This window comes from Excalfactoria chinensis, chromosome 21, assembly GCF_039878825.1.
Source record: "Excalfactoria chinensis isolate bCotChi1 chromosome 21, bCotChi1.hap2, whole genome shotgun sequence".
In the NCBI taxonomy this organism is placed as follows: domain Eukaryota; kingdom Metazoa; phylum Chordata; class Aves; order Galliformes; family Phasianidae; genus Excalfactoria; species Excalfactoria chinensis.
Genome location: NC_092845.1, coordinates 3,212,481 through 3,238,080, shown reverse-complemented (window position 1 = coordinate 3,238,080; position 25,600 = coordinate 3,212,481). Strand labels below are relative to the sequence as shown.

General features: G+C 49.2%; 2 protein-coding genes and 3 non-coding genes across 5 annotated transcripts; all 5 read left to right on the top strand.

Annotated features, from left to right (window-relative positions):
- The first annotated feature begins 68 nt into the window (after window positions 1–68).
- Window positions 69–5,010, top strand: HSPA8 (heat shock protein family A (Hsp70) member 8). The gene is made up of 9 exons (XM_072354868.1): window positions 69–362; window positions 1,072–1,281; window positions 1,529–1,734; window positions 1,826–1,978; window positions 2,071–2,626; window positions 2,944–3,146; window positions 3,457–3,655; window positions 3,986–4,218; window positions 4,671–5,010. The coding sequence occupies exons 2-9, from the start codon at window positions 1,077–1,079 to the stop codon at window positions 4,854–4,856; spliced, it is 1,941 nt and encodes a 646-aa protein (XP_072210969.1). The 5' UTR covers window positions 69–362; window positions 1,072–1,076; the 3' UTR covers window positions 4,857–5,010.
- On the top strand, window positions 2,784–2,874 carry LOC140261576 (small nucleolar RNA SNORD14). Its single transcript, XR_011905747.1, has one exon. It is a non-coding gene; the product is annotated as a small nucleolar RNA SNORD14 (small nucleolar RNA).
- On the top strand, window positions 3,278–3,374 carry LOC140261578 (small nucleolar RNA SNORD14). The gene has a single exon (XR_011905749.1). It is a non-coding gene; the product is annotated as a small nucleolar RNA SNORD14 (small nucleolar RNA).
- Window positions 4,304–4,400, top strand: LOC140261577 (small nucleolar RNA SNORD14). Its single transcript, XR_011905748.1, has one exon. It is a non-coding gene; the product is annotated as a small nucleolar RNA SNORD14 (small nucleolar RNA).
- A 15,859-nt stretch (window positions 5,011–20,869) lies between the features above and the next one.
- On the top strand, window positions 20,870–22,997 carry BSX (brain specific homeobox). Its single transcript, XM_072355069.1, has 3 exons — window positions 20,870–21,363; window positions 22,168–22,364; window positions 22,469–22,997. Exons 1-3 carry the CDS (start codon window positions 21,096–21,098, stop codon window positions 22,703–22,705), a joined length of 702 nt encoding a protein of 233 aa, XP_072211170.1. The 5' UTR covers window positions 20,870–21,095; the 3' UTR covers window positions 22,706–22,997.
- Window positions 22,998–25,600: the final 2,603 nt, after the last annotated feature.

Here is a 25,600-nt window from a genome sequence, read left to right as displayed (position 1 = left end):
CTCATTGGCTCCCGCCCGCAGGAAGCTCCGCCCTCTTCCGTTGCGGGCGGGGGGCGAGTGGAGCGGTTGGGGGGGGGAACGTAGAGGAAAGCGCATGAAGGTTCGAGAATACCGGCCGGCCGGCGGCCCCGCCCCCTTTCCGCTACGTCATTGACGGTGCGTGTTCCGGTGTCCTGCTATTGGCTGGAAGGGCTGAGGAAGGAGCGAGCGGATTGGCTGGAGCTGAGAGAAGGGGCGGGCGCTTCTGGAAGGTTCTGCAGGGATATATAAAGGCGCCGGGGCGGGAGCCGCTCGCTCTCATTCAGCAGCTAACCACCAGCCGGCAGTCTTTGTGTGCGTTCATCGCTGTCCGCGCCGCTCAGGTAACGGGGCCTGCCTTGTGGGGCGGGGGGCAGCCCGGGGAACACATGGGGACAGCGGGGGGGAGGGTGAGGGGATCGGGGAGCTGAGAGGGGGGTGTTACCGCGCTGTTAGCTGCCTTCAGCCTGTTAGCTTCGCGGCCTTGTGAGCTCACGGGTCTCCACAGTTCCGATCGCTTGGCTCCTCGCTGATCCCCATTGCACGTAATGGCGGCTGCGCTCCGCCGCTTTCCGCGCTCCTGAGGCAGCTTAGAAAACAAGGGGCCGAAGGGCTGCGCTGTGGGGAGGGCCCGGTGGGGATTGGGTACGTGAGGGCCGCAGTCCCGTATTGCTGTGGGGGTGGGGGGACCGTCCCTGTGCTCGGTGCCGCTTTAAAGGCAGCTTGGGGCTCCGCCAGGCCCCGCGGCTGCCAAGCTCGGCCCACCAGGGGCGGCGGATCCGTTGCCCCGCGGCCAAGATGGCGGCTGAGACCACGTGACTACAGCGGGGCATGCTGGGAAATGGAGTCCGGGGCCACGTGCGCTGAGCAGCATGGCGGCCGTGCGGAGCCGGGGGCGGCCTGCGTTGGGGTTGTGCAACGGGGGGCGACTAGCGGCCAAGCGGGGCATAGCAGCGAGATACAGATCCGATTCCTTTTGCTGAAGGGCTTCTACTTATTAGCTTATTGCAACGAACAGCTGAAATGATGCATCGATTTCCTTTTGCTTTCCAGACAAGATGTCGAAGGGACCAGCTGTTGGTATCGATCTTGGAACCACCTATTCCTGTGTTGGTGTGTTCCAACATGGGAAGGTGGAAATCATTGCCAATGACCAGGGGAACAGGACCACGCCAAGCTACGTCGCTTTCACAGATACCGAGAGGTTGATTGGTGACGCTGCCAAGAACCAAGTTGCAATGAATCCCACCAACACAGTCTTTGGTAAGAAGGCTGCAGGGCTTACATTAATGCTGTGTGCAGGATTTGGGCTTGGCTGCTCAGATACTGCTTAGCAGTTGTCTGCTTTGAAATAGTATTGACATCAGTATATGCATCTTCAAAAGATGAATCTCAGAATGCAAGGGGGTACTTGCAGATTAAACCCACTGTTTGAGGCTTTTTTACAGTATTTTTAGAAGTTTATGTACTGTGATTAATCTGATTTTACATGAATTATTCTTTTTTCCAGATGCAAAACGGTTGATTGGGCGTAGATTTGATGATTCTGTTGTCCAGTCTGATATGAAGCACTGGCCTTTCACTGTGGTGAACGATGCTGGCAGGCCGAAAGTCCAGGTGGAATACAAAGGAGAGACAAAGAGCTTCTACCCAGAAGAAATTTCTTCCATGGTTCTAACCAAAATGAAGGAAATTGCAGAAGCGTATCTTGGGAAGGTACAGCCCGGGTCTTAAGTGTAATAAATAGCTTTAGGCTGTTAAATTATCTAATATCCGTAACTTAATCCTTTTCTTTGCTTTTTTGCAGACTGTAACTAATGCTGTAGTCACTGTACCAGCCTATTTTAACGACTCCCAGCGCCAGGCCACAAAAGATGCTGGTACCATTGCAGGGCTTAATGTACTGCGAATCATCAATGAGCCAACAGCTGCTGCTATTGCCTATGGTCTGGATAAGAAGGTATGTTAAACAGTGACAACTGTCTGATGTGGAACTAGTGAATCTGCCAAGTTAAACAGAACTGCATTAGGAAAATGAATGTTTCTTTGCAGGTTGGTGCTGAAAGGAACGTTCTTATTTTTGACCTTGGAGGTGGCACCTTTGATGTGTCAATTCTGACTATTGAAGATGGCATCTTTGAGGTGAAATCCACTGCAGGTGATACTCACTTGGGTGGAGAAGATTTTGACAACCGCATGGTCAACCACTTCATTGCTGAATTCAAGCGTAAGCACAAGAAAGACATCAGTGAGAACAAGAGAGCAGTTCGTCGCCTTCGTACTGCATGTGAACGTGCAAAGCGTACCCTGTCGTCGAGCACACAAGCCAGTATTGAAATCGATTCTCTCTATGAGGGTATTGACTTCTACACATCCATCACGAGAGCTCGCTTTGAAGAGCTGAATGCTGACCTGTTCCGTGGCACCCTGGATCCTGTGGAGAAGGCCCTGAGGGATGCCAAGCTGGACAAGTCACAGATCCATGACATCGTGCTGGTTGGGGGTTCTACCCGCATCCCAAAGATTCAGAAACTGCTGCAAGACTTCTTCAATGGCAAAGAGCTGAACAAGAGCATCAATCCTGATGAAGCTGTGGCTTACGGTGCAGGTAATTAACAGCTGACAGAATGTGTTCTCTACACTGTAATGGGGTGGGTTTCTTAGTGAGCAGGGTGCTGTCTGACCTGGCTTCAGACCTGCCCTAGCACTGCTTTGGTTTCTCCCACCTGGGTTGGCAGTGCTTTTCAAAGCAATAGAATTTGGACTTGCAATGATGAATCAGATTCCAAAGCCATTCGTAGTTTCCACCAGAAGTCTACTAATGATGGCCAAAACCTTCCTTGGATGTCTGAGCGAGCTGTGGGGCAGTTGTAGCACGTGGTTCATCTGGTACAAGGTTTTTAATGTTGTGTTCTTGTTCCACAGCTGTTCAGGCTGCAATTCTGTCTGGAGACAAGTCTGAGAACGTCCAGGATCTGCTGCTGTTGGATGTGACTCCTCTGTCTCTGGGTATTGAGACTGCTGGAGGTGTCATGACAGTCTTGATCAAGCGCAATACCACCATTCCCACCAAGCAGACTCAGACGTTCACTACTTACTCTGACAACCAGCCTGGTGTGCTGATTCAGGTAGGTGTGCAACACTTGATAGATGTGACAGGGCACTTCACATAACACATTGTGCAATCTGTCAGTGATTGGTTCCTGATGTTTTAAGCAGGTGACATTTATGCAATTAGTTGCCATTAGTGAATATCTGGTTGCAGTGATGAAAGTGATTCCTTTGCCATTCGTAGTTTCCACCAGAAGTCGAAAGACGTGTGTTGGTCCAAGTACCTTCCTTGGATGTCTGAGCGACCAAGGCACTTCAGTGTAATAGTAGTCCATTATGACTGTGCATAGTCAAGGCTGATACATTTGTTCCCTGCTTCTACTGTAGGTATATGAAGGAGAACGTGCTATGACTAAGGACAACAACTTGCTGGGCAAGTTTGAGCTGACCGGTATTCCCCCTGCTCCCAGAGGTGTACCTCAGATTGAAGTAACCTTTGATATTGATGCCAATGGCATCCTGAATGTGTCTGCTGTGGATAAGAGCACTGGCAAGGAGAACAAGATCACGATAACAAATGACAAAGGTAAACACCATGTGGTTCTGAGGGTGGAACACTTGGCGATGTCCCTTCAGGAAACGGGAGTGTCCAACTTGTTTCTTGAGCTTTACCAAGGCTGGGTGGTAATGTCCTCTGATTAGATGTGAGCCTTGGCTTTTAGTGAAGCAATTCCTAGGCTTATCAAGGCCTATGAAGTCATTTGAGATAAAGGCACTTGGTAATCATCAGTCCTGCATTCATATTCCAGTTAATTTAGATAAAGGTACATTCCTGTGTGTCTATAGCAGGTTGCTAATACTCCACTAAAAACAGTTGTCCAGGAAGTTGTACCATGAGATGTTCTGTGTTCTGCAGGCCGGCTGAGCAAGGAAGACATTGAGAGGATGGTTCAGGAAGCAGAGAAGTACAAGGCAGAAGATGAGAAGCAACGTGACAAAGTGTCTTCTAAGAACTCCCTGGAGTCCTATGCATTCAACATGAAAGCTACTGTTGAAGATGAGAAGCTCCAGGGCAAGATTTCTGATGAGGACAAACAGAAAATCCTGGACAAATGCAATGAAATCATCAACTGGCTGGACAAGAATCAGGTATGGTGTTCTGTGTTGCGTCAGTGTTAATCTCCAGCATTGTTTCCAAGTTGAAAGCTGGCTCAGAATGAGGGATTGCTACTGGTTGCAGTGATGAAAGTGATTCCTTTGCCATTCGTAGTTTCCACCAGAAGTCGAAAGACTTGTGTTGGTCCAAGTACCTTCCTTGGATGTCTGAGCGACCACAGTTAGCAAGCACAGAGCTTTTCCCTCTCCTCATTGGGGGCTGGTGAACAGACAAGTGTCACCTTGTATAGTTGCTTGATAGATAGGCTACCTTTATTAAACCAAGCACAGCATTTTCATTCTAGTCTAGTACAGGCCTAACTGTTGGGCAGCCTTGTTTGTGAGGCTGTGAGCTAAATTAAGCCCATCTAGTGCCAGTTAATGTTAAGGCTGCATCTGTCCCAGTTGTGGCAACACCACATGCTGAGCTCGCTTGTCTCTTTCAGACTGCTGAGAAGGAAGAGTTTGAGCACCAGCAGAAAGAGCTGGAGAAGGTGTGCAACCCCATCATCACCAAGCTGTACCAGAGCGCAGGTGGGATGCCTGGAGGAATGCCTGGGGGCTTCCCTGGTGGTGGAGCTCCTCCCTCTGGTGGAGCTTCTTCTGGACCAACCATCGAGGAGGTGGATTAAAGATGCTGGGCAATGCATTCCACTAGCAGTTAGTGTTGGAGGACCCCCTGCCTGGGGGTTAGATTGAAGGACCCAAACCTGTAGGCACATCTGGGTATATTGCCAGATTAAAACTCCATAACTGAGCTGCTGTAAAAAAAATAAACTAATAAAATGAATAAATAAAATGAATTTTCTGGGCATTTTAGATACTTGAACATGTGCACAGGAGGGGAGGTGAATACCATTGCACTTTACAGTACTGTAAACAAGTGGAAATGCAATTCATGTCTTAAAGAATAAAAACTATTTAATGGGCATCACAATGTTTCTCTGTTGGTTTCTTTATATGTAGTAAGGACCGATGTGTTAAAACAGTGCATACAATCCTGTTTCTTCAGGTGATCCTGTAGTAGCTGAGCTGTAACCTCTTCTGGTTCTAGTAGCAAAGGCCAAAGGTAAGCAGCCAGTCAGCTTTCTGAAGAGAAACTGCTTTCTGATTGCACAGTAAATTAGAGATTGAATAATCATGGGAGGGGTAAGTTGATTTGCCATGTGAGTATCTGCTAGTAAACACAAGCTGAACTTCCAGCTTCAAAGGCTGTAGTACCTCACTATTGGTTCCTCCTAAAGCAAAGCTTGTATATATGCACAGGTACATTGGTGCCTGATGGCAGCTGTTCAGTACCTTAAAGGGGAGTAAAGTAACAGCAGACTCCAGCATGGTCTGTTAATGATGGGATGAGAGGAAGTTATTTAAATAAGAGGCTGGATTTAAAGAGGAAGGTGTGGTTTTATTACTGCAGCAGGGCAGTAAAGCACTGGCACAGCATTCCCAGGTAGGTGGCACCCAGGGTCAGGCTGGGCAGAACAATCTGGTTGCCAACCAGTAGATTCAGGTTGCCCAAAGCCTTATCTAATCTGGCTTTGGTTACTTCCAGCCTTGGTTCCCCAGCATGAGGCGGGTATGGAGCAGATCTAGAGAAGCAGTGTTGTGGAGCACCTCCATAAGGAAATGAGGGAGAGCTGTGCTTGTTAGGCTTGGGGAAGGCTGAGGAGAGCACATTTGTAACCTTGTGGTGCTTGAGGGGAGTTTGTGAGCAGGAAATGTGCTGCCTCAATGCATCTGGTAGCGACAGGACAAGGGTGAGTTGGTTTAAACTAGAAGAGGTGAGATGTTAGGTGGAAGGTGGTGAGGCCCTGGCACTGCTGCCCAGAGAGCCGTAGTGCCCCATCCCTGGAGGTGCCCAGGCTGTGGGTGGGTTTGTGGGAGGTGGGTTTGTGCTGCCTAATGAGTCAGATCAGCAGGGTAAGGGTGTCATATAGATGCTGTGATAGGAAAGCATGTTACTTACAGGCTGTAGATCTGGTATACACCCTCGTATTTGAACTGCAGAGTTCAGGGCTGCACCCTTTAGAGCTGATCATGTTTTTAACCAGGTTCTTGAGTAACATTTCCCTCTCTTCCCTGATCAGCCGCTTTCTCAATACAGGGGAACAACTGAGATCCAACAGCAGTGCTGTCTTACGTGCACTTCAGGTTCGAATTAGGGTTTTCCTTAGGAACAAGCTGTGAAGGAGGCTGATAGCCCTGTTAGAGGCCCAACACAGATCAGCTGTGAGGGAGGCTGCAGCCTGCCTACCCCCAGTGTCCTGCTGAGCTCCTGCCACCAGGGGCCAGTATCTGCCTGTGTAATCTCTGACAATCCCTCCTTTTCCAGGATTTAAAACCAAATCCCCAAAAGTGTTTATATTTAAGAGGCCTCAGCAGCATCTCTTTAGGGCATTCGTACCCTATTAAGAGCGTGCAACAGCAACAGAGGCAGGGAGAGAGAAAAAGGGCTGTGGGTGAAACTTGGGGTCACTTGGACCAAGGTGTGGGCAGACCGAGTGCATTAACACAAACAGAGGCCGACCTATGAGCTTTTTGCACTCACTGTAACAAGTTTAAGAACAAAGAAGCCCCCCAAGATACTTTGTGTGATTCCCCTATGGCACAATGAGCCACCTCCTGTGATTGCTGCCTCATTGACAAAGGCAAAATTAGGTTGCATTACACCCATGATGGTCTGTATCAAACCAGAGCACCTTTGCTTTGATGCTGTAAAGGAATGGCCACTTGTTGTGCCTTCGGCTTCAGGAGCAGTATCCCAGTACTAAGTCTGTCTGCCTGGAACTGAAATGCTGAAGAAAGAGCTTTCCTAAAGGTATGCAGAGTTCTCAAATGCTTTAAGAAACTTGCCAGTGCAGTCAAATGCAACTAATGCATAACTAAATGCAACTAAACAGCCTGGGGTCTGGAGCAAGGCACAGGCAAATCTGATTGGTAATCTCTGCCCCTTCACTGGGATATATTAATAACACTGCCTTTAGTTAGTAGAAAATGGGCACCCATCAGCCTTCCTGGCAGCTTTCCTCCTCCCCATGCACTTTCTCAGCTCTTCCTCCACTCTCCCACCTCACCATCACCATCCCTTTGCTGCTGACTTTCCAACAACACCTAATTCTATTATTCAGAACCATTTCCCACCGGGCAGTAGTTTTATTTCTGTCATCAAATCTCAGATGAAATCTTCAGACATGAAATATTTAGCCCGATATACCAACAAATCGCACATAGTGTTAACGTGTCACAAGCTGCCTGGAGACAGCATTAGGCTGTAATTTGAAAGCGAGTGAAGTGATAATGCCATGCACACTTCTTTTGTGAGCCTGCATTAATGCATCTCTTGCCAGTGCTGGCCATTGACAGCAAATCGACTCACACTAATAGTATGCGGGAGGGTGGCAAAATTGGGGGTGATGCAGAAAATAAAGCGTATTGACCAGCCAACTGCAGTGCCTCTGTAGCCTTTAATCTATTATTGCCCTTGATGGGGGTGTTTTAATGCAACTTTACCGTCAATCGCATTTATAGTCGCACGCTCTGCCTGCTGGGGAGCACTGTGAAAATGGCAGAACTTGGGTCATGCTGTTGCTTAGAGCTCATAGGTATCGATTGTGGCTGGGCTCAGGAGTCTGAGTTATAATTATTTCATTAAACCATTTAATGGTTATCAAATATGAACCCTTCTACCGTTCCATTTGGCAAGTGCCGCGTGCTTTAAGTTTTATTGTTAATCTATGTTGATCTTATTTTAACTAAATTGTCTGATGTTCCCAAGTGGTCCCCATTGCCCTGCCGAGGCTCTTGGCTATCGATCCCAGGAGAGCCACACTCAGAGGCTGCTGCACAACCCAGGCAGATGGGGCTGAGTGTGGGGCTGCAGTGGGTAAACCAGGAGCATCACCCCAAAGCACAGCTGGACACCCTGGACCCCTCTATGAGCTGACTGTACCGTGGTAGAGTGCTGCTGATGGGGAAGGGCATGAGCACCCTCACTCTCCTTCTTAGTAGGGGATGAATTGTGCCTCAGTTTCCCCCTCACTTGAATGGAACTCATTTCAGGTTTGTGTCGATTCTGGAAACCAAAATCCTCCTGTTAATCAGATTTACTGTCTGTAACATAAGGGGAACGTTCTCCTTCCCTAACATTCTTTTAATGAGAGTGAGTACAATGATGTTGTTTTCCTCATGTACCTGGAATGTGGCTGCGTCCCACTTGGCCCCAAGCACTTGAGGCAGCCTTAACATCACGATGGGACAAACTCAACCCATTCCTGGCTGTGATATCCTCAGTTATCTGTAAGATAACAATGAGAACAGGCAGCTCCGGGCTTTGGTTCAGAGATCCCATCACTGCTGCAGGCACAGCCCTGTCCTCTCACACCCAAATGCCCTCAGAAGTCGCCCACCCCTCATGGTTAAAGCATGGAAAAGCCAAGGGAAAGTTGCTCTATGTGGACAGGGAGGTGTGGAGGCTCTTGGTATGCATTTGTATTCCGGATCCATTGAGAGCTTGTGTTCGTTGGCATCCTATCATTAAAAGCTCTGGAAAAGCTATGCCTTAATTTGAACAAACAGATTCCTTTTTTCTGTGGGCAGCAGACACAGTTCCTGCAGAGTCCTTTATCAGTATTCTGTGCTGCCTTCTAGCAGCTGCTCATTTTGTGTTGCCTCAACCTATGCTGACCTCATTTTCTATCACAGAGCAGTGAAGGATTTGGTAAAAATTAGTTATATTAGTAGCTCCCGATACAGCCAGTTTATTTGTGATATGACAAATATTTCAGCCATTAGGATCTTTCCGTCTCTTAGCGGCTTAAATGCACTCACTTATATTCCAAATCACTGCTTAATTTAAAAGCCTATTTGTCGAGATTGTTGCAGGCATGAAGGAAAATGCAGAACGCTCACCCCTGCAGATAGGGCTGGAGCAGCACCGCAGCCGAGCTGGCGATTGGGTCCCCGCTCTGTAACTTCACACCCAGCACAGTAATCACACAGCACCAGGCAGCAGCACAGCAATTCCACAGAGGAAGTGGGGATGTGCTGCTGGGGGGGGTTGCTTTAGGAGACACCGTTTTCCTTGCTGATAGCCCAATACATCACCCCAAGCTGCATTTGCTCTGCCCTTCCATGTATTCCCAGTGCCATGTATCTCCTCTGATACATTGCTTCTCCCCAGAGCTGGGAGCAAACCCCTTCCCTTTGGCGTCCTTGGGCCAGCAGAGCTGTAAGTGGAGCAGAGCTCTCTGTGTCAGGTCCCCCCAGCTGCAGAGGCAGCTTGTAGTGCTGGTTAACGAACAGCTGTGCTCAAATCCATGGGCAGTAGCTGCTCAGATCCAGCAAGAGGAAGCGCCAACAGATTCTGGGTTGGTTTTGTTAAATATGAGTTTTCATGCGACCAACTTTCACGCCGCCCCCCCACCTAAAAGCTTCACCCTGATCCCATCAGATACATGGGATGTTTCCCTTGGACTTTTGGGAAGTGCACTTTAAGGCTGAAGCTCCCAGACAACATGTGAGGAAAAGGACCCACAGGTTGATGTGATTGCCTCCCTGACTCCACCAAAGGATCAATTCTTCATCTGGGGCACCTGGAGCTTTGCAGGGCAGGTGGAGCTCAAGCGTGTGAACTGCAGAGCAAAGAGAGCTGGAGGAATTCACTGCTTCTTTAGATGCCATTGCAGGAGGTTTTGCTCAGGGTGCTGCTCCCATGGGCTCAGAGCCCATTGCCTCTTGCTTGCAGCTCTGCAGGGCAGGTTTTGTGGTTGCAAAGCAGGAAGAAAAGGAGCCTAGCAGCAAAATGCTGCAATCACTGCTAATGATTGAATGCTGGGATGCGTGACACCTTCTCTCAAGGTAAGTTCTCTCTAAGAATGCATGCTACTCCTATAGCAGTTAATGGCTGTGATTCTGACTAAGAATACTTACCCAAAGGCAACCGCAGCCTTGAGAAATTCTCCTGCATCTTCCACAATGAAGGAGCGATGATGGAAGCGTATCTAACAGCCAAGAAAAACCCCTGGCAAAGCAGGAGCAAACTGTAATTCTTGCTTAGCTTCACAGTTCAACTTGCAAGACTCTGGGAGTTCAAATGCTGATGGAAGTGGATCGATTTTTCCCTGTATTGAATGCATCCAAAAAGAAGCAGCTCAACAAAAAGACCCAACCCACCTCCCGTGATGCCAGTCCCATGGTTCCAATTAAAATCACCTGTTAACTTTAAAAGGTCTCTCTTTTCAAAAAGGGGCTTTAAAAGATTTTCATTTAATTGATTCGATGTAAAATGCCCTTTACAATTACCACGACAAACTACTCGTTTCCCACTGAGTAAGACCCAATTTGAGATGTTTATCAAGACTTTGCACTCTTTCCACTCTTCATACTGAGTTCTTAAGTTCCTTATTGACAGCCCGCATCTGTCAGCAATGGATATTTTTAGTTTGCTGCAAGAAAGCTTTTAAAAGGTTGGAATGGCTTGATTTTGTCTCTGTGGTCTCAAGCAATAAATCAGCGCTGAATGGCCTCGTGGGCAGTGCTGGCTGCCCTTTAGTTCACAACAGCAAAATGACAAGGTTTAACACATTTCTCTTTTTCTTCCTCCGGGTACCTCCACAAAGGCAGTGTTGTTCAGTGCAGAGATTATGCCCTTCTGTTTTGGGGGGCTGTTTCATTTCTTTATGATGAACTTCACCACCCATAAACACTGCGGCATTGATTGGCTTCCACTGAAGTCTCCGCAGCTTGGTGACATAAATAAGGCTGAAAGAGCATAGAAATTACCCAGGAGGAAGAGAAATGTCAGGGTAAGGGATGCAGAGATCGCAGCCCACTTCTCTGGGAAGCTTGAGGCAGCAAAGGAGCCTCACCCGGGGGAAGGAGGCTCTGTCTGAGGGGAGTCATTGGGGTGAAAGCGGAGTCACTCCGGAGCTCAGCACAGCCCTACAGCCCTGCACCTTTCGCTGCGGGGCCACAAGAGGGAGCCCAGCCCGGCTCTGCCCTGCTCACAGCATCCCTTCTGGGCCGGTGTGTGCTTAAGGGCTGCTTCTGTCTGCTGTTCTCTTGTCACAGCAAAGAAGCCGAAAAGTCGGGTTGTCAGCTGCAGAGCACACACAGCCGCAGTGGTGACGGTGCTTTGAGGCAGGGCAGGCTGTAAGCAGAAGGGAAAAGTTGGAAAAGTGGCACCAGCCCCGCTGTGAGATGAGATGCTGAACCCGTGTCCAGCTCACCCCATCCAGTCCCTTTGGAGGATGCCAGTGGGTTTGTGGCTTTCTTGGGTGCGCCCTTCCTGACTCATGATGCTCAATCCCAGCCCAAGGATGAAGGGATGCAAGAGGAGACCTGGAGCAGCTGTAAGCTGAGCTTTTGCTTCCCTCTGGGTGGGCTGTGTTGGTTGCTGTGGGCAATGCCTCAGTCCCAGAGCACTGCCAGGCAGGTGGGGAAACTGAGGCAGGAGGAGCTTTGTGTGCAGCTGCTTCAGGAACGGGTCAGCCTCAGGGCTGGGTCTGATCCTGCTCTGCCTCCTCAAAGCCCATTTGTTGGCACTGCTAAGGAGTTAACGCTGCACTGTCCCTTGATTAAAGTACACTTAGAGTCACTTTGTGTGCTAACACCCAGCCCAACTCCCTAACCTGGCTTTGCCGTTAATAGGGTAGCCTCATAAATTACCCTAATTACAGTTTCACAAACAGAGAGTTTGTTTCCATACTTTCAATGAATAATCTGGCCAGGCCGAAGAGATGTTAGCTTGCAGCCCCCGATGCAGACATGATGATTACAAACCACAACAGGTTAAGGAGTCCGACACAAAGGTGATAAATATGGTGTAATTATGGGTTATTGTAGGAGCTTAATTAGGGTAGCTGTAATTAGCCTGTTTTTCCCTATCTTCATTTAGCAGCTAACAAAATCATATAGAAAACATTTTAATTTAAAAGGCCTCCTCAGCACAGAGTTACTAGAAGAGGCTTAATTGCTCACTGATAACTATGAGGTGGAGAAATCACTCCTTTTGTGTCAGGAGCATTAAATGACAAGGATGTTAGCCCAAAAAAACCCCTAACACCCAGCAGGTTTAACCATGAAATATATGTTTCAGTCCACACTAACACTGAGGAACCTTCACCTCTGGGTTGGGAAGGTTCCACTTGCCAGCTGGCTCCTGAAGCTCTGGGCATCTCTGTTCTGGGCTCAGGGATCTCTGCAGTGGGGCTCCAGGTTGGGTTTCCCTCTTCCTTGCAGTCTTTGGGAGGAAAAAGAGAGAAACTTGGCAAGTTTCTGGCTGCGGGTTTAGCAGCACACGGTTTTGGGGTGGTACTGTTGTGAAAGAAACCCCTCCTGCTGGCATCTCTGTGGATTAGGTTGCTCATTTACTGGCTCAAAAACGCTTCCCTGTTCGCAAGCTAAACAGATGAGACTCGAAGATTCCTCTCTTTCTTGTTCACTTAGGGGTGAAAAATTGCCAGCAAGAATTCAATTAGCATCATATCTGCTTAGCCTGGGCTGTGCTGAGGACCTTCCTATCCCCATACTTTCACTGCATCATCTTCACAATAGTAGCATCTGCTTTATTATGAGTTGCCTAATTGATTCTGACATGGCCAGTTATTATACGGCAACAATGTCCTCTAGGGTGAATAGTTGGAGGGAGAAGGAGGGGTGATAACAAAGATGTTTTTCTTCTGTTTCTCGGTTCTCCTTTCAGAACTAAGAGCTGGGGCTGACCTTGTTCACAGAGAGGCCTCTAACTTTTGGACCTAACCTGCTTGCAAATGCGGGTGGCAAAAAACAGCTTGCGTTGTGCTGGGTAACAGCAGACACATCCACAGGGTCTGTTTCCATTTCAGGGCCATACCTGTCTATGTTCTGCGTTGTTTCATATCAGTGCAAAGCTTATGCAAGAGGCAACACACTGTGCCCTTGTTTTTACTGCTGCAGAAGAGGGAGAAATCTTCCTGCTCCACATGACTCCGGGTTGCTGCTTCTCCTATGTGATGCTTTAAGGGTCTCTATACTTTGTAAGCATCCCCTAGGGAAAATCAGTGTAGGATAAGGAGAGAACTCATAGCAATGAAATGGTAGAATGGTTCTTGCTGGGAAACACGATGTGTGTTTGTTGTGGAAGCAGGTTGTTCCTGGAAGGCTGATATGTGCCTATGTGTCCTGTCTGCCATCACAAGTCCTCGCTCCTGTGCAGCATCTCTCATGGCCTTGCAATGGCTGTGGGTGAGCAGACCCAACGCCAGGGGCTCCAGTCTCTCCAAGTTCACTTTGCTGACCTCCAGGCAATACCCATTACCATGCATTGAATCTCCTGCACTAAGCTGCATTCGGAGCCAGAGCAACCACAGCACCCAAGGCCGTGGCCCAGCAGGATCCATCACAGCTCAGATCTGGGCCAAGGTGCCCATCAAGGGATGGCCCAGAGGCTCCTCACCACCACTGGAGGTGAAAAGCAGAGGGAAGAAGCCAGCCTTGCTGTGACCACCCAACAGCAGAGCCAGGAGCAGCCCAGGCCCATCAGTGCTGGAGGTCCCTCCAAGCCTCGCTGTCTGATTAGGGAGCATGAATAAAACTTGTTACCTTAATTGAAACAAATACTACAATAAAAATCAAGGCTCCTGCCATCAATGGATGTGTACAGGAGAGGAGGCACACGGGTAGCTCGGCCTCCTGTCCTTTTCGGCTTGGATGGCAATATAACCTCACGACGACGGCAGCTAAATTAGAGAAGATGGCTTTCCATAATTTCTCCAAACAATCACTTAATGGGAGCGGTGTAATTCCATGAAATAGGTGAATGGAGTACTGATCCATTTTGTGGAACCATCAATAAAGTAAACCTTGCCTGCTTTTAAGATTAAACTGGGGAGGAGGGGAAAAAAAATCCTACGGGCAGAGAAGGGAGAAAGAAAGAGTATTTATCTTTACACATAAAATTTGTGTGCTAGTAAAGTGCAGGCAGTGACAGGAATTTCAATTATTTAATCAGAAAGAAAATGAAAGTGGCTTTAAGTGTTGTGATTTGAGCCAGTGAAATCTAATGTGGGCTCACATTGAATATGAGGAAAATGGGAAGAAAATTAAAGCTGCTCCTACTTAAATCATGTGGTTACAAATGGTAAATTAGTTTCTCGATGTTTTCATTTAAGTGTTTAAGTGGAAGGTTTTATTCTTAATGTAGTGTTGTGACACAGAATAAAAACCTTATCCGTTTCTATAGCTTTTTTTCTTCCCCTCTCCGTGCTGCTGCCTTAGAAGGCAAAAGGGGAAAAAGCTGCAGCAATATTAGACTGCTTTTGTTAAAATTGGGAGGCAATATGCTTTCACCACAAGCTCATTAAGGTAATAGATGAATAATGTCTATTAAAAATGCACTAGGCTAAATGAATTTAATGTGTGTTGGGAGGGAAATTGCATTTGCCAGAGGATACAAACTGGAAAATCCTCCTTTTTGTACTTATTTTGAACCTCAAGTGCTGATCTCAGTTGGACTGAAAAGCACAGAGATGCACACACAGGAGTACACACACACACCTCTTAGCTGGGACCCCGTTAGAAGGACATACGAGCTTATAACCTCCTGAAATGCCCCCTTAGCTTTGAGGATGTTCTGTGTGAGATGCTGTTTTCCTCCATTCAAGCTTATGGCTCCTGACCTGTTGGACGTTAAGGTTTAATTTTCCTTCTATAATAACTAATTCGCCAAGGCGGCTGTAAGCTGATGGATGCAACAAATCAAACTCGTGCATCCTGTATGTGAGCTATCGTAGCACGGTTCTAAGTTTGTGCAGTTTTCCATGGGTTAGCAGGAATATGTTCAGCCTGTCTATGGGATTCTTTAGCTTATGAGCATATGAGCAAGAAGCAAAACTGATCCTGGGACCTGGTTAAATTTGTCCTATAGGTACACAGGTACGTATAGGAGTACCTGCGTGCTTTAAGGGCTGATGGAGGATGATGCTCCAGCACTGCTAGCATTCAGGAGACCCTGAGATCAGTGCTGTCCTTTGGGTTAGGGAATGAAGCCCATGCAGTGCTAGCAATGCTGCTCTCCTCCATTCCACCACCTGGTTTTCAGACATTTTAGACAAGTCTGCATTCAGGGCTGCTGGTTGTCCAACTGTTCTGACTGAAGCCAGCTATTAAAACGTTCCTGCAATAGACTGAGAGAGGAGACATGGATGGGGACTTGCAATTCGTTCTTTTTAGAAGGAAATCATATTAAAATACCAGAATGAGGCAGAGCTGAGCTGAATCTAGTATTGCCAAGCTAAATAAATAGGAAGCATCTTTGAAGCACGGAAAAACAGTGCAACTATTAACTATAAGTTATGCATTACAGGACACCCATCTGCATCACTTCTTGTTCCAGGTGATCAGGAGCATTTTAGCATTTGCAGCTGAAAATAACGTTGGCAAACATGGAAAGCGTTTTTAGCGTCAGGCAATGTTATATTCCATCCATTGCCATTTGAAGACTTCATCCTTGGAAATGCAGAAAATGCCATTTCAAATGTGATTTTCAGTTTTAAAGCATTATTTGAAGATGCATTTGCAGGACACTGTCTGGATTCTATCTTTTCTACCCCAGACCTGTCATCCACTTCTGGAGTGCTTAAAATAAAGTGCACAGATACAGAGTAAGCTGAAACAGTCAAGAAGCAATATAATACAAAAATGTTTTGAGTAAAGTGTGTTACTCAGATCTCTCTAAAGTACATTTCTCCCTTTATTCTGAAGGCCACAGCACGGACAGCTCTGACTAATGCAAGTAATGGAACCAATCTCTTCCTCCGCACATCAAAAAGGTTATCTTTTTTTTGTAAACTAGGCCCAACTAGTTTCGCAATCTGGTCGGAGCAAACATGAAAGGAAAAGGTTTAATTATCTCGCAAAGCGAAACGGTTTCTTTTCTCTTAGTGAAATGATCTGCTGGAGCAGAGTGGGTTTGTGACTGTGGCTGTGCTGGTTACACACGCAGTGTGATGGGGGGGGTGAAGGATGTGGCTTTTGTCTGCATTTTGCTCAACCAGCAGGAAAAACAAAGCCGTCATGCTGAGACTTGTCCTACGTGGTCTGTAAGCTCTGCTGCTTGGAAGAGCTGGATCTTGTAAGTGAAGGCTATGAAAGCTTAGTGCTGTGTGTAGATTGTCAATGGAGCTAGGCAGGATATAAAGGCATAGGAGTGGAGAGGCTTGCTGGGGATGCTTGTTCACTCTGTTTCCATGCAAGTGTTTGCTGTCTGCAGATCAGGATGGATCAAGCGTTGTTTTAAGAGTTAGACAACCAGCGTCTTTATCCCACCAGCTGTTGGGGTGGTGTTTGGTGAGGAGATTCATGTGTGTGATTCGGGAGCTGTGTGCCAGGCTGGGTGACCCAATAGCTTCCTCTGACCTCGAGGTGCACCATTCGTGTGCTTCTTATTTGTAAGACTTCAGAAGGAGACGCTTTGCAGTTGGAAATCAAAGAGTGGAAATGGAAAGAATGCAGGTATTTGCATCGTTTTGCTCCATGTGCTGTTTCTCACTGTGACTCCTGGCTTATACCAGCCTGGCATCAGGCTCAGGACTGCATCTTTAAACTGCTCCTTTGAGTAGGAAAAGCATTAGGGGTTTTTGTGAGGGACTTGGAGCAACAGTCTGGCAAATAATGGTAGGAAAGAAAACACGAAGAACAGTAGGAATACAAAGGAGTGAAATAAAGGTTGAATGGGGAAGAAAGGGAGAAGGAGGATTAGGGTAAAAGCAAGGATGTGCACAGTTCATATGCCATGAAATGAGAGAGACAAGGGGAGGTTCTGAATTGTCAGTGCAAAAGAGTGAATGAAAACGTTGCGTCGTGCCCATGATTGTTAAACAGCTGGAATGAAAGAAGGCGAATGAGCATGAATGTGCTAAAGGCAACAGCGTCGGGAATGGACTTCTTTTTTGAGAGCAAAGGATTAGCTGAGATCCCAAAGGACAGATGGTGTTGGATGAAATAATCACCTTGGTCTCGAGGGAGCGAGCGATGCCCATGGGTTGGCCACACGAGGGAGAATTACTGTGTAACCCAATGAAGAGAACACTAATTGAGAGCAGGTCCCAGGGAAACATCCGAGCCTCCCTCCCAATTTCTGACCCTTGAAAGGAAAAGAGAAAGGGGAGGGGAAACAAGAAAACAACAAAAAGAAGAAAGAAAAGAACCGTCTTGCTGTGTTTCAGAGTAGCGCAGATACGCAGCTGAAGCTGCATCCGAGTTTGAGATCACTGAACAGATTGCACAGATTCAGGCTCTTAGTAAGAGCCACAGTTTTGGGTCAGGCATTCAGACCTTGTCTGTCAGTGTTAATGTTTTCCTTCTTTGGATGCATGTACTCTGCATTGAGGAGTTAGTCAGGACTATCAGACGAGGCGGGTTTTCAGCACGAAGGCAAAACTGGATTTAGGAACAGAACCGCTGAGACCATGCGTGAATATTTGGGTCTGGGTGCTGCGTGTGGAAATCACAACTGTCTAAAACAAGTTCTGCCCACAAGTGGCGTCATTTCCTTTCTCATCCCCACACTTCTGGGAGTTATTGGGGGTGATAGAAACCTCAGCTGCTTTTCACCGCTGTCACCTTGCACCAGCAGCCTTGTGTTGCTTTCCTAGAGCTGCAGCCCTGGAATTACCATGATGTTGGTTTGGAGAGCTGCAGGCTGGGATGAAGGTGGGCTCTGTGTGGTTGCAGCCACGTTGTCCCAAGGCCTGAGGCTTTGCCCTCAGAGTGGGGAGGCTTTGCCTGCAGCACAGCTCACAGAACATCCTCCATTAAGCCACGCTCTGTGTTCAAAGCCCTCTGCATGTTATGTCTGTGGCTGCTCAAACTGAGCTCTTCAGACCTCTTCCCTGCAGCCAGGCTCCCGTTTTGAGCATATCAAGGCTGTCTGTTTTTAATTTAACCTTTCCTTTTTGAGTGGATTTGTCTTGAAAGGCATGAAAAGGCCGGGCTCCCAGGCTGCGCTGCCTCTTCAAGAGCATCAGGAAGGTAAGTGTGTGTATTTTTAAGCTGCACCACATTTATCCCTAATGCAGCCTACCAAAATAAAGCTAACATTGGCACTGCTACACCAACCTTTCACATGATCCCATTGGTCAAATAAATGTGTGTTTCCTATGCAAAACTTTCCCCACAGCATCTTCAAATGATCTTAAGAGCTCAAATAATGGCAACTGCCATCTGTGTAGGCACAGCCCTTGAGTACAACATATTAAATCATGTCTGTTTGTATACGTATACTGTGTGGTGGGGGGAGTATGTGTGTGTCACTATTAGAAAGGCATGAAACTCTTGAAGCCTGCAGAAATAGTTTGATCTTGTTGTAGAAAGAACAAACCAGCTCCAGAGTAGCACGGCTGTTTGCTCTCACAGAGCTGTGCCTTTGGAGGAGATGTGAATTGTTTCAGGTTGCAGGCTGGGATGCTGCTCACACCTCCTGGTACTTGCAGGGGATGCGAAGATGCGGCATTGAGAAGCAATCCTGGTCCCCCTCCATAGAAAGGGAAGCAGGCAGTGAGCAAAGCAGGACTAACTGGGATTGTGGGACTGGTCCCAGGGCTGGGGATGTTGGTCTGGGAAAGCCCTGCTGTAAAAATGGAACAAAAAGGGAAAAACAGGAGCAAAGAGCCCACCCTGTCACCAGCACCTGCTGAGGGTGGGAGATGCCCAGCACATGCATCTGGCATAGAAAGTCACAAAATTAATTAGAAAATCCTGGATGGTGGGGAATGCAGCGCAGAGAGGTTCCCTTCTCTGGGGGAGCTTTCCCACAGCCAGAGCATTGCTGCCTTTGGTTTTGGAGTTAGCCCTATAGGGAGCCTAAATCTGAGACCAAATCTGGCCCAAGTACCACACCTTTAATCCCCAGCCATTGCAGAGAAGCAATCCCAGCTGATGAAATGGGCAGGCAAGCAGCTTACCCACCCCCTGGCTGCCCTCCCTGCACCAACAACTTGGCCATGTGGCCCTTTCCTCCCTGCTAATAATTTGTTTCCTTACTCATTTGCTCCTGGGAGAAAGTTGTCAGCTGGTTCTATTTTCAACTTTCCAGCTGAAAGCGGGGCCTGATGTGGGGATGGGCAATGGAAGGGATGCTGCAGCAGTTTTGGTTTTATTTTCCCCCTTGGCAGCTCCGTGGTGGGAGGAGCGCAGCCTCCAGCTCAGCCCCCTCCCAGCACTGCTGCAGGTTCCTATATATATGTGTGTGTGTATATGCATATAAACGTGCACAGATAACTCACAAGTGTGTGATGAGAGCACCGTGCCTCGGGCAGTGCCCACATAGCACAATGTGTGTGTGGTTGGTGCACGTATTGCTTGTCTGCACGGCAGAAATCCCACCTATAGGTGCAGCAGGCAGCACACAGACCCTCCGGCAGCCCCACGTGTGTGAGCTTTGGCCGAGCGCAACCAACCGATGCTGCGTCCGTATAGAATCGCAGAATGCTTTGGGTTGGAAGGGACCTTTAAGATCACCGAGATCCATCCCTATTTTAACCGCTTCCGCGGCACTCTAAGAGCTGTTTTCTTAAGGAAAGAAGCGGGTCGGGGCCGGGGGCTGCCCGCACCCCCGCAGTGCCGTCCTTGCGCACAGCTCCGCACCCGCTCACTTCCAACCTTGTAGCCGCAGAGCGCAGACGGCAGCGCTGGAGAAGTCGGGCTCTTCTCTTTGCAGCCTCTTTGACACCCGACCAGCTCCTTTTCTGTTCTTTTAAAGGCTCTTTTTTTCCCCTTTCCCTCATCTATTTACCATTTACCAGCTCATCCATATGGAAGACGTGGCTTACACTTCCTGGAGAACTGTACTTTTAGGACTAATTGATTCTGGTAATTAATTTGTTCTACCTGCTGGATCAGATGGAAACGCTGTCCGTGTGCCCAAGGATTAGCACTTGCCTTTCTAACATCTTTCTTAATTATCTAATAGCATGGGTTGCGCGAATTCTGGCTCTATTAGAACACTTTTACTATTAACGGTAGTGATTGGAATTGTGATGACAACTCGATTTCAACAAATTAGAGCTTAAAATCGGGAGATGAAGGAGAAGTGCCTTCTTTTAATTTCCCCGAGTTTAACATCAATAATTAGAGCAATTTTCTGAGATGCGAAGCGAAATTATCTCGGCTATGATGTGGTGTATCACCCTCATTTTAGCAAATTGACTCCGGGGAAATGAATGTTACAGATTAGGGGGGGGGAAAAAAAACACAGAGGAAAGACCGGAGGGGGAGGCGGAGGAGGGGAGGGAGGGGGGGGTTATGTTGGCAGAACACGGAGTGGGGAATGGATGGGAACAAAACCCGCTGGGGTAAGAAGTAGAACAGCACCCGGTGTGTGCGTGGGGACCGGTTAAGAGCGGAGAAGGGCACAGGTCGGGAAAGCGCAACTCATTTATTATATCCCCCCTCCCCAAGTTTTGGCGTTTAAAGACAAACGAAGAACAAAACCTTTTGGAAGCGGCTCCCGGCCCCGAGCTGGGGAAGGGGCTGAGGGTGGGGGAAGCTACGCGGAAGCGGAGCGGCTCCGCATCCCCTCCGCGCCGCCCCCACCCGCCCGTTCGCCATTGGCTCTCGGAGCGCTCCCGACCCCGCACCTCAAAGCCGCGCATCGCCCCGCGCATCCCGCAGCTTCGCGTCTCTCCCCGTTATCCCTTCGGCTTGGGGGAATCGGTTTTTTTTATGTCCCTTCTTACTGTTAATATTGCTTTAGTATTTATTATCACTCTTGTTTATCGTTCCTCTTATTTCCCTTTCCGTCTCCTCGCTCGGGACGCGCAGCCGGCCGCACTTTCTCCTCCAGCCCCCATCCCCGTTCTCTCCGTTCCCCGCAATCCGACGCGGGGCTCTCCGAGATGAACCTCAACTTCACCTCTCCGGTTCACCCGGTCCCCGCGCCCCGACCCACCTCCTTCTTCATCGAGGACATCCTGCTGCACAAGCCCAAGCCCCTGCGGGAGGTGCCCCCCGAGCACTTCGCCGGCTCCTTGGCCTCCCGCGTCCCGCTCTTGGACTATGGGTACCCCCTGATGCCCGCCCCGACGCTGCTGGCTCCACACCCGCACCCGGCCCTGCACAAACCGGAGCACCACCATCACCACCCCTACTTCCTCACCACCTCGGGTAAGTGCGGGGCTCCGCGGGGAGCGGGTTTGTGTTTTGGGGCTGCATTCCCTGCCTCGCCGAGCCCTCGGCTTCATCAGCGGGGATCGGAGATCTCGACCAGACGAGATCTTGAGCCCAGAGACCCCAGGGTTTCCCTCTCCCTCTCTGCCCGTTTATTTCGTTTTGAACTGTTTTTTATATTTAAACCGAGAGCATTATGGCTCCGGAATGGGACCGAGCTCCGCTTTTCCACTTCCACCAGCAGTGCCGGGGTCGTGCCGGACCCTTCCGGGACGGGGGAAGACTCTCCGCGCCCGTCCGTCCCCCCGAACCCTTCCCAGGGCCGCTTCCTCCAAAGTTTCTCTTCTGAAGGCCGAAGTTTCTGTCCTTGTGGCCGCTCTCCCCTTCCCGCACCTCCCTCGGCTTTTCTCCCGTCTGCCCCGTTTTTCCTAGGTGCAATTCGTTGGATTTTAATTGCTCGGAGGTTGATCGCTCCCTTTCCGAGCTTGGCTGAGCCGCACCTGATGGGCTGAGCTGGGCTGGGGGGGCTTTCAGAGAGAAAAAAATAAGAGAGAATAGAATAGAAACAAAGCAAAATAAAAATAAAGCGAAAAGGTATTATAAATTAATTTAAAAAAAATAGAGGATAATAATAAAAAGAAGCGAAACGACTTCGAAAAGGAAATAAACGAGAAAATAAAGAATACAAAAAATAACTCATATATATCCAGTGGGGTAAAGGCACTGGGAAAGGCCACTCAGTGCCGTTGCTGCCCGGCTCCGGTTGGCCGCAGCCCGGGTCCCCACCGTGTGTCCCCGCAGGAGTGCCGGTGCCGGCGCTGTTCCCGCATCACGCTCACGCCGAGCTGCCCGGGAAGCACTGCCGCCGCCGCAAAGCCCGCACCGTCTTCTCCGACTCTCAGCTCTCCGGTTTGGAGAAGCGTTTCGAGATCCAGCGCTATCTCTCTACGCCAGAGCGGGTAGAATTGGCCACGGCGCTCAGCCTCTCCGAGACGCAGGTACGGGGCCGTAGGGCTCCGTGCAGCCTCCCCTCTCTTCGCTATACGTTTTTCTTTCTTTCTTTTTATATTATTATTATTTTTCTCCTCGTGTTCTCCCCCAGGTGAAAACCTGGTTTCAGAACCGGCGGATGAAACACAAAAAACAGCTGAGGAAAAGCCAGGACGATCCCAAGCACGAGGAGAACCGTGAGCAGAGCTCCCCCGAGCCTGAGCTCCCCGAGCCGGCCGCAGCCGAGCCCCGAAAAGGCCCCCCTGGCCCCTTCCTGCTGCAGGACCCCGAGGACGAGGTGGACATCCTGGAGGAGGGGGATATCCTCGCCGCCCCACACCGCCTTTAGGAGCTCTTAGGGCGGCGTTGCGCAGCCCCGCAGCTCTGCCCCCAGCCCCGCGTGCTGCCGGCGTGCCGAGGTTTGGGGTCGGTACGGAGGGGAACAGAACCTCCCTTCGCCCCTTTGGCGTCATCCCAAGCCTGAACTTTGCTTGGAAATCCAGCGTGGGAAGAGCCAAAAAAATAAAACCAAACCAACTGACGAGCAGTTTCCTGTAAGTTTCCCCCCTTTCCCTTTGAAACATCGGACTTTTCTCCGTTCCCCAAAGTCCCCTCGGTTTTAAATAAAGGTGTTCCGTGGCTGCGTGGTGTGGTTACTGAGCTGCCAGGGAAAAGGCTGTGCTGAGAGCGGCCGGTGGGGTGGGGGTGTAGGTGTACCGTTCAGCTCATTCCCATCTGGGGAAGGGGAGCTGCAGGAATAACCCCAACCCGCAGGGCTGCCCGGAGCGAACCGCCCCGGCTGTTTGCAGCTGCGATTCCAGGTGAGACACCTGCGGGCTTTCCTTGCACGAAACCCACTCGCAGCTTCGCTTCCGTTTCCTCTCCTCCTGCAACAGCCTCTGAGCTCCGCTTTGCAGCCGCCATCAGCGCCCATTTCGCCTTTCCCAGGAAACGGGTTTAATTCCCAGGTAACCAAAGATTTATTCTTTAATATTCCCTAGGATGAGCTGCGTCGAGGCACGGTGGGGGCTCCGCGTGTGTCGGGCAGGGCTGGGGCTGCCCCGGGGCGGAGGTTCTCTCCTTACTACTTATTTGTTAATCTTTTCTATCTTAACGAGAAGTAGATGCGGTTTTTTGGTGTATTTTGGATCAGAGGACGTGCGGGTTTGTGAGGGAAAAATAACCCTTATTAATCTACGGAATATAGACGGCTGGCACCTGCGTGCCTCCTTCCTTACGGTGGATTTCCTTTGGTGTTTTCTACGTGTAAAATAATAAAGGAGGGGGAAAAAATAACACTCAGCCTTCGGTGCGCAAAACAGCTCGGCGTCCTTTGCCTCGGATTTAGAAATAATTCAGGATGGCCGTTTTCATTCCTATTTACACCGCGGTGCCGCTCGTCTCCGTCACACTTAGAACGATGCAGGAGCTCCACCCGAGCGCTTTCCCCCGCAGCCCTTCAAGCTTCGGCTGCGTCCGGGTGCGTTCACCCACCAAGTGCTTGGAGACGCGCAAGGGAAACCCCTTCAGGTTAGTGGGAAAGAACTGAGGAGGAAGGGGATGAAGGGAATCATTTACGAAATTGCATCTGAATGAAAAAGGAGAGAGGAAAAAAATCCGTTTCTGTACATCTGTGTCATGTTCCTGGTGCAAAGAACCGTTCGTTCGCTGTTGTTGCTGCTAATGGAGACACTGATGGCCATGAGAAAGGCATAGAAAAATATTCGGATGGGGCAAGAACGCAGAGCAAAAAGACAGAGGGAGTTTCGGGGCGCTCACACGCAAAGGCAGCTTTGTCCTTTGGCTGTTCACACCGCCCCGTTGCAAGTAGTGCAGGTGCTGGGAGATCTGCTGTCAGCCCCAGCACGGCCCGGGTGTGTTGTCGGATGCCGGGTAGTTCCGTGTGTCCCGCTGCACCCAGAGCCCCAAAGTCGGTGCTTGTCTCCTTGGTAGGGTCGGGGTGCGCACTTCTCAACGTGCTTGGGCGGATCAAAGGAAAACGTCCTGATCCCAAACCCTCCTCTGTCTTCCTCGCTCTTGACTAAACTTTATAATCAGGCTTTGAAATCAAATCACGTTTAAAACCAAATCCACTACTTGCTAATAACGTCAGCGACAAAACCATGCAAAACACGAACCGTCCGACCCCGGGGAAGTCGCAGTCCCGAGCGGGTTGTTGCACGGTGCGCACCGAGCCCTGCAGAGAACGGGGGTGTTTGGGTACCAACACGGGCTGAGATTGAGGCAGAGGATGGAAAGGGACAGAGCGAAGCAGCTCCTTGCAGGCTGACAGCAGCACTGCGGCGTCTGAACGATGCGGGTGAGAGTTTGGGAAGAGGTCACGGTGTGCTCGGAGAGGGGAGACGGTCCTGGGAAGAAAACAGCGCTGCGGAGCCGCCGTCTGTTCCTGTTTCTGAGGTTTGCTCCTAGGATCAATGAAACGAGATTGGACTCCTGCTCCTGCCCTATTCAGTGAGAGCTGCGGGTTTTTCCCTGCCCTGCCTTTGTGCCCCCCCCGAGGGTAGCAGGGAGGCTGTTTGGAGCTGGCTTTCTTTCTTTCTTTCTTTTACATATTACATCCTTGCTTGGGAAATGCCGGGTGGAAATGCTTGTAGGAAATAATCGATCTTGGTGGATCTCCCGTATTTCAATACACCCACTGCAGTCTTGACTTTAATACAGGATTCTTGTGTGTGTTTGTTTTTTAAATGAAATTGTTTCCTGTTAATCCAATTTACACCTAAGTGCTTAATGCTTGCGGCTGTTTTCATTAAATACAGTGTAGACTGATCTATAAAATCTTCCCATTAACGTCAGTTTTATGTTGAGCATTTGCCCCTCTGCTGCTTGTAACTTCTAAGGGACAGGGAAGCTTTCCCAACCCTGTATTTTTCATTGCATGGTCACAGCAATGCAATGCTCTGATCACACATAATCAGCCATGTGGGCTGGATGGAGAATTATATGCCGATTCTTGCTATGAAGCACAGCTGGTATCAGCCCTGAAATTACCACAAACCCTCACTCAGCATAAAAAAAAGCCTGTGGCAGTGCCTGGTGAGTGATCCAGGCACAGTGTGAGCAGTGTGAATTCCTTTTTACAACCTCCCTCCCTTCTCTCTGCTGGGTAATGGACAGCGTGATTTCTTTCCATTGGCAACCTGAAGTTTCTGCAGGTGGTCCGGAGGAGGGCTGGAAGAGGTGAGCAGGATGCTGACCACAGCACTGTGAGCACAAAGCATTG

Coding starts and splice junctions, on each gene's coding strand:
- BSX (XM_072355069.1), top strand. CDS start 21,096: ATGAACCTCAACTTCACCTCTCCGGTTCACCCGGTCCCCGCGCCCCGA. Junction 21,364..22,167: donor CTACTTCCTCACCACCTCGG/GTAAGTGCGGGG, acceptor GTGTCCCCGCAG/GAGTGCCGGTGCCGGCGCTG. Junction 22,365..22,468: donor TCAGCCTCTCCGAGACGCAG/GTACGGGGCCGT, acceptor GTTCTCCCCCAG/GTGAAAACCTGGTTTCAGAA.
- HSPA8 (XM_072354868.1), top strand. CDS start 1,077: ATGTCGAAGGGACCAGCTGTTGGTATCGATCTTGGAACCACCTATTCC. Junction 1,282..1,528: donor TCCCACCAACACAGTCTTTG/GTAAGAAGGCTG, acceptor TCTTTTTTCCAG/ATGCAAAACGGTTGATTGGG. Junction 2,627..2,943: donor AGCTGTGGCTTACGGTGCAG/GTAATTAACAGC, acceptor CTTGTTCCACAG/CTGTTCAGGCTGCAATTCTG.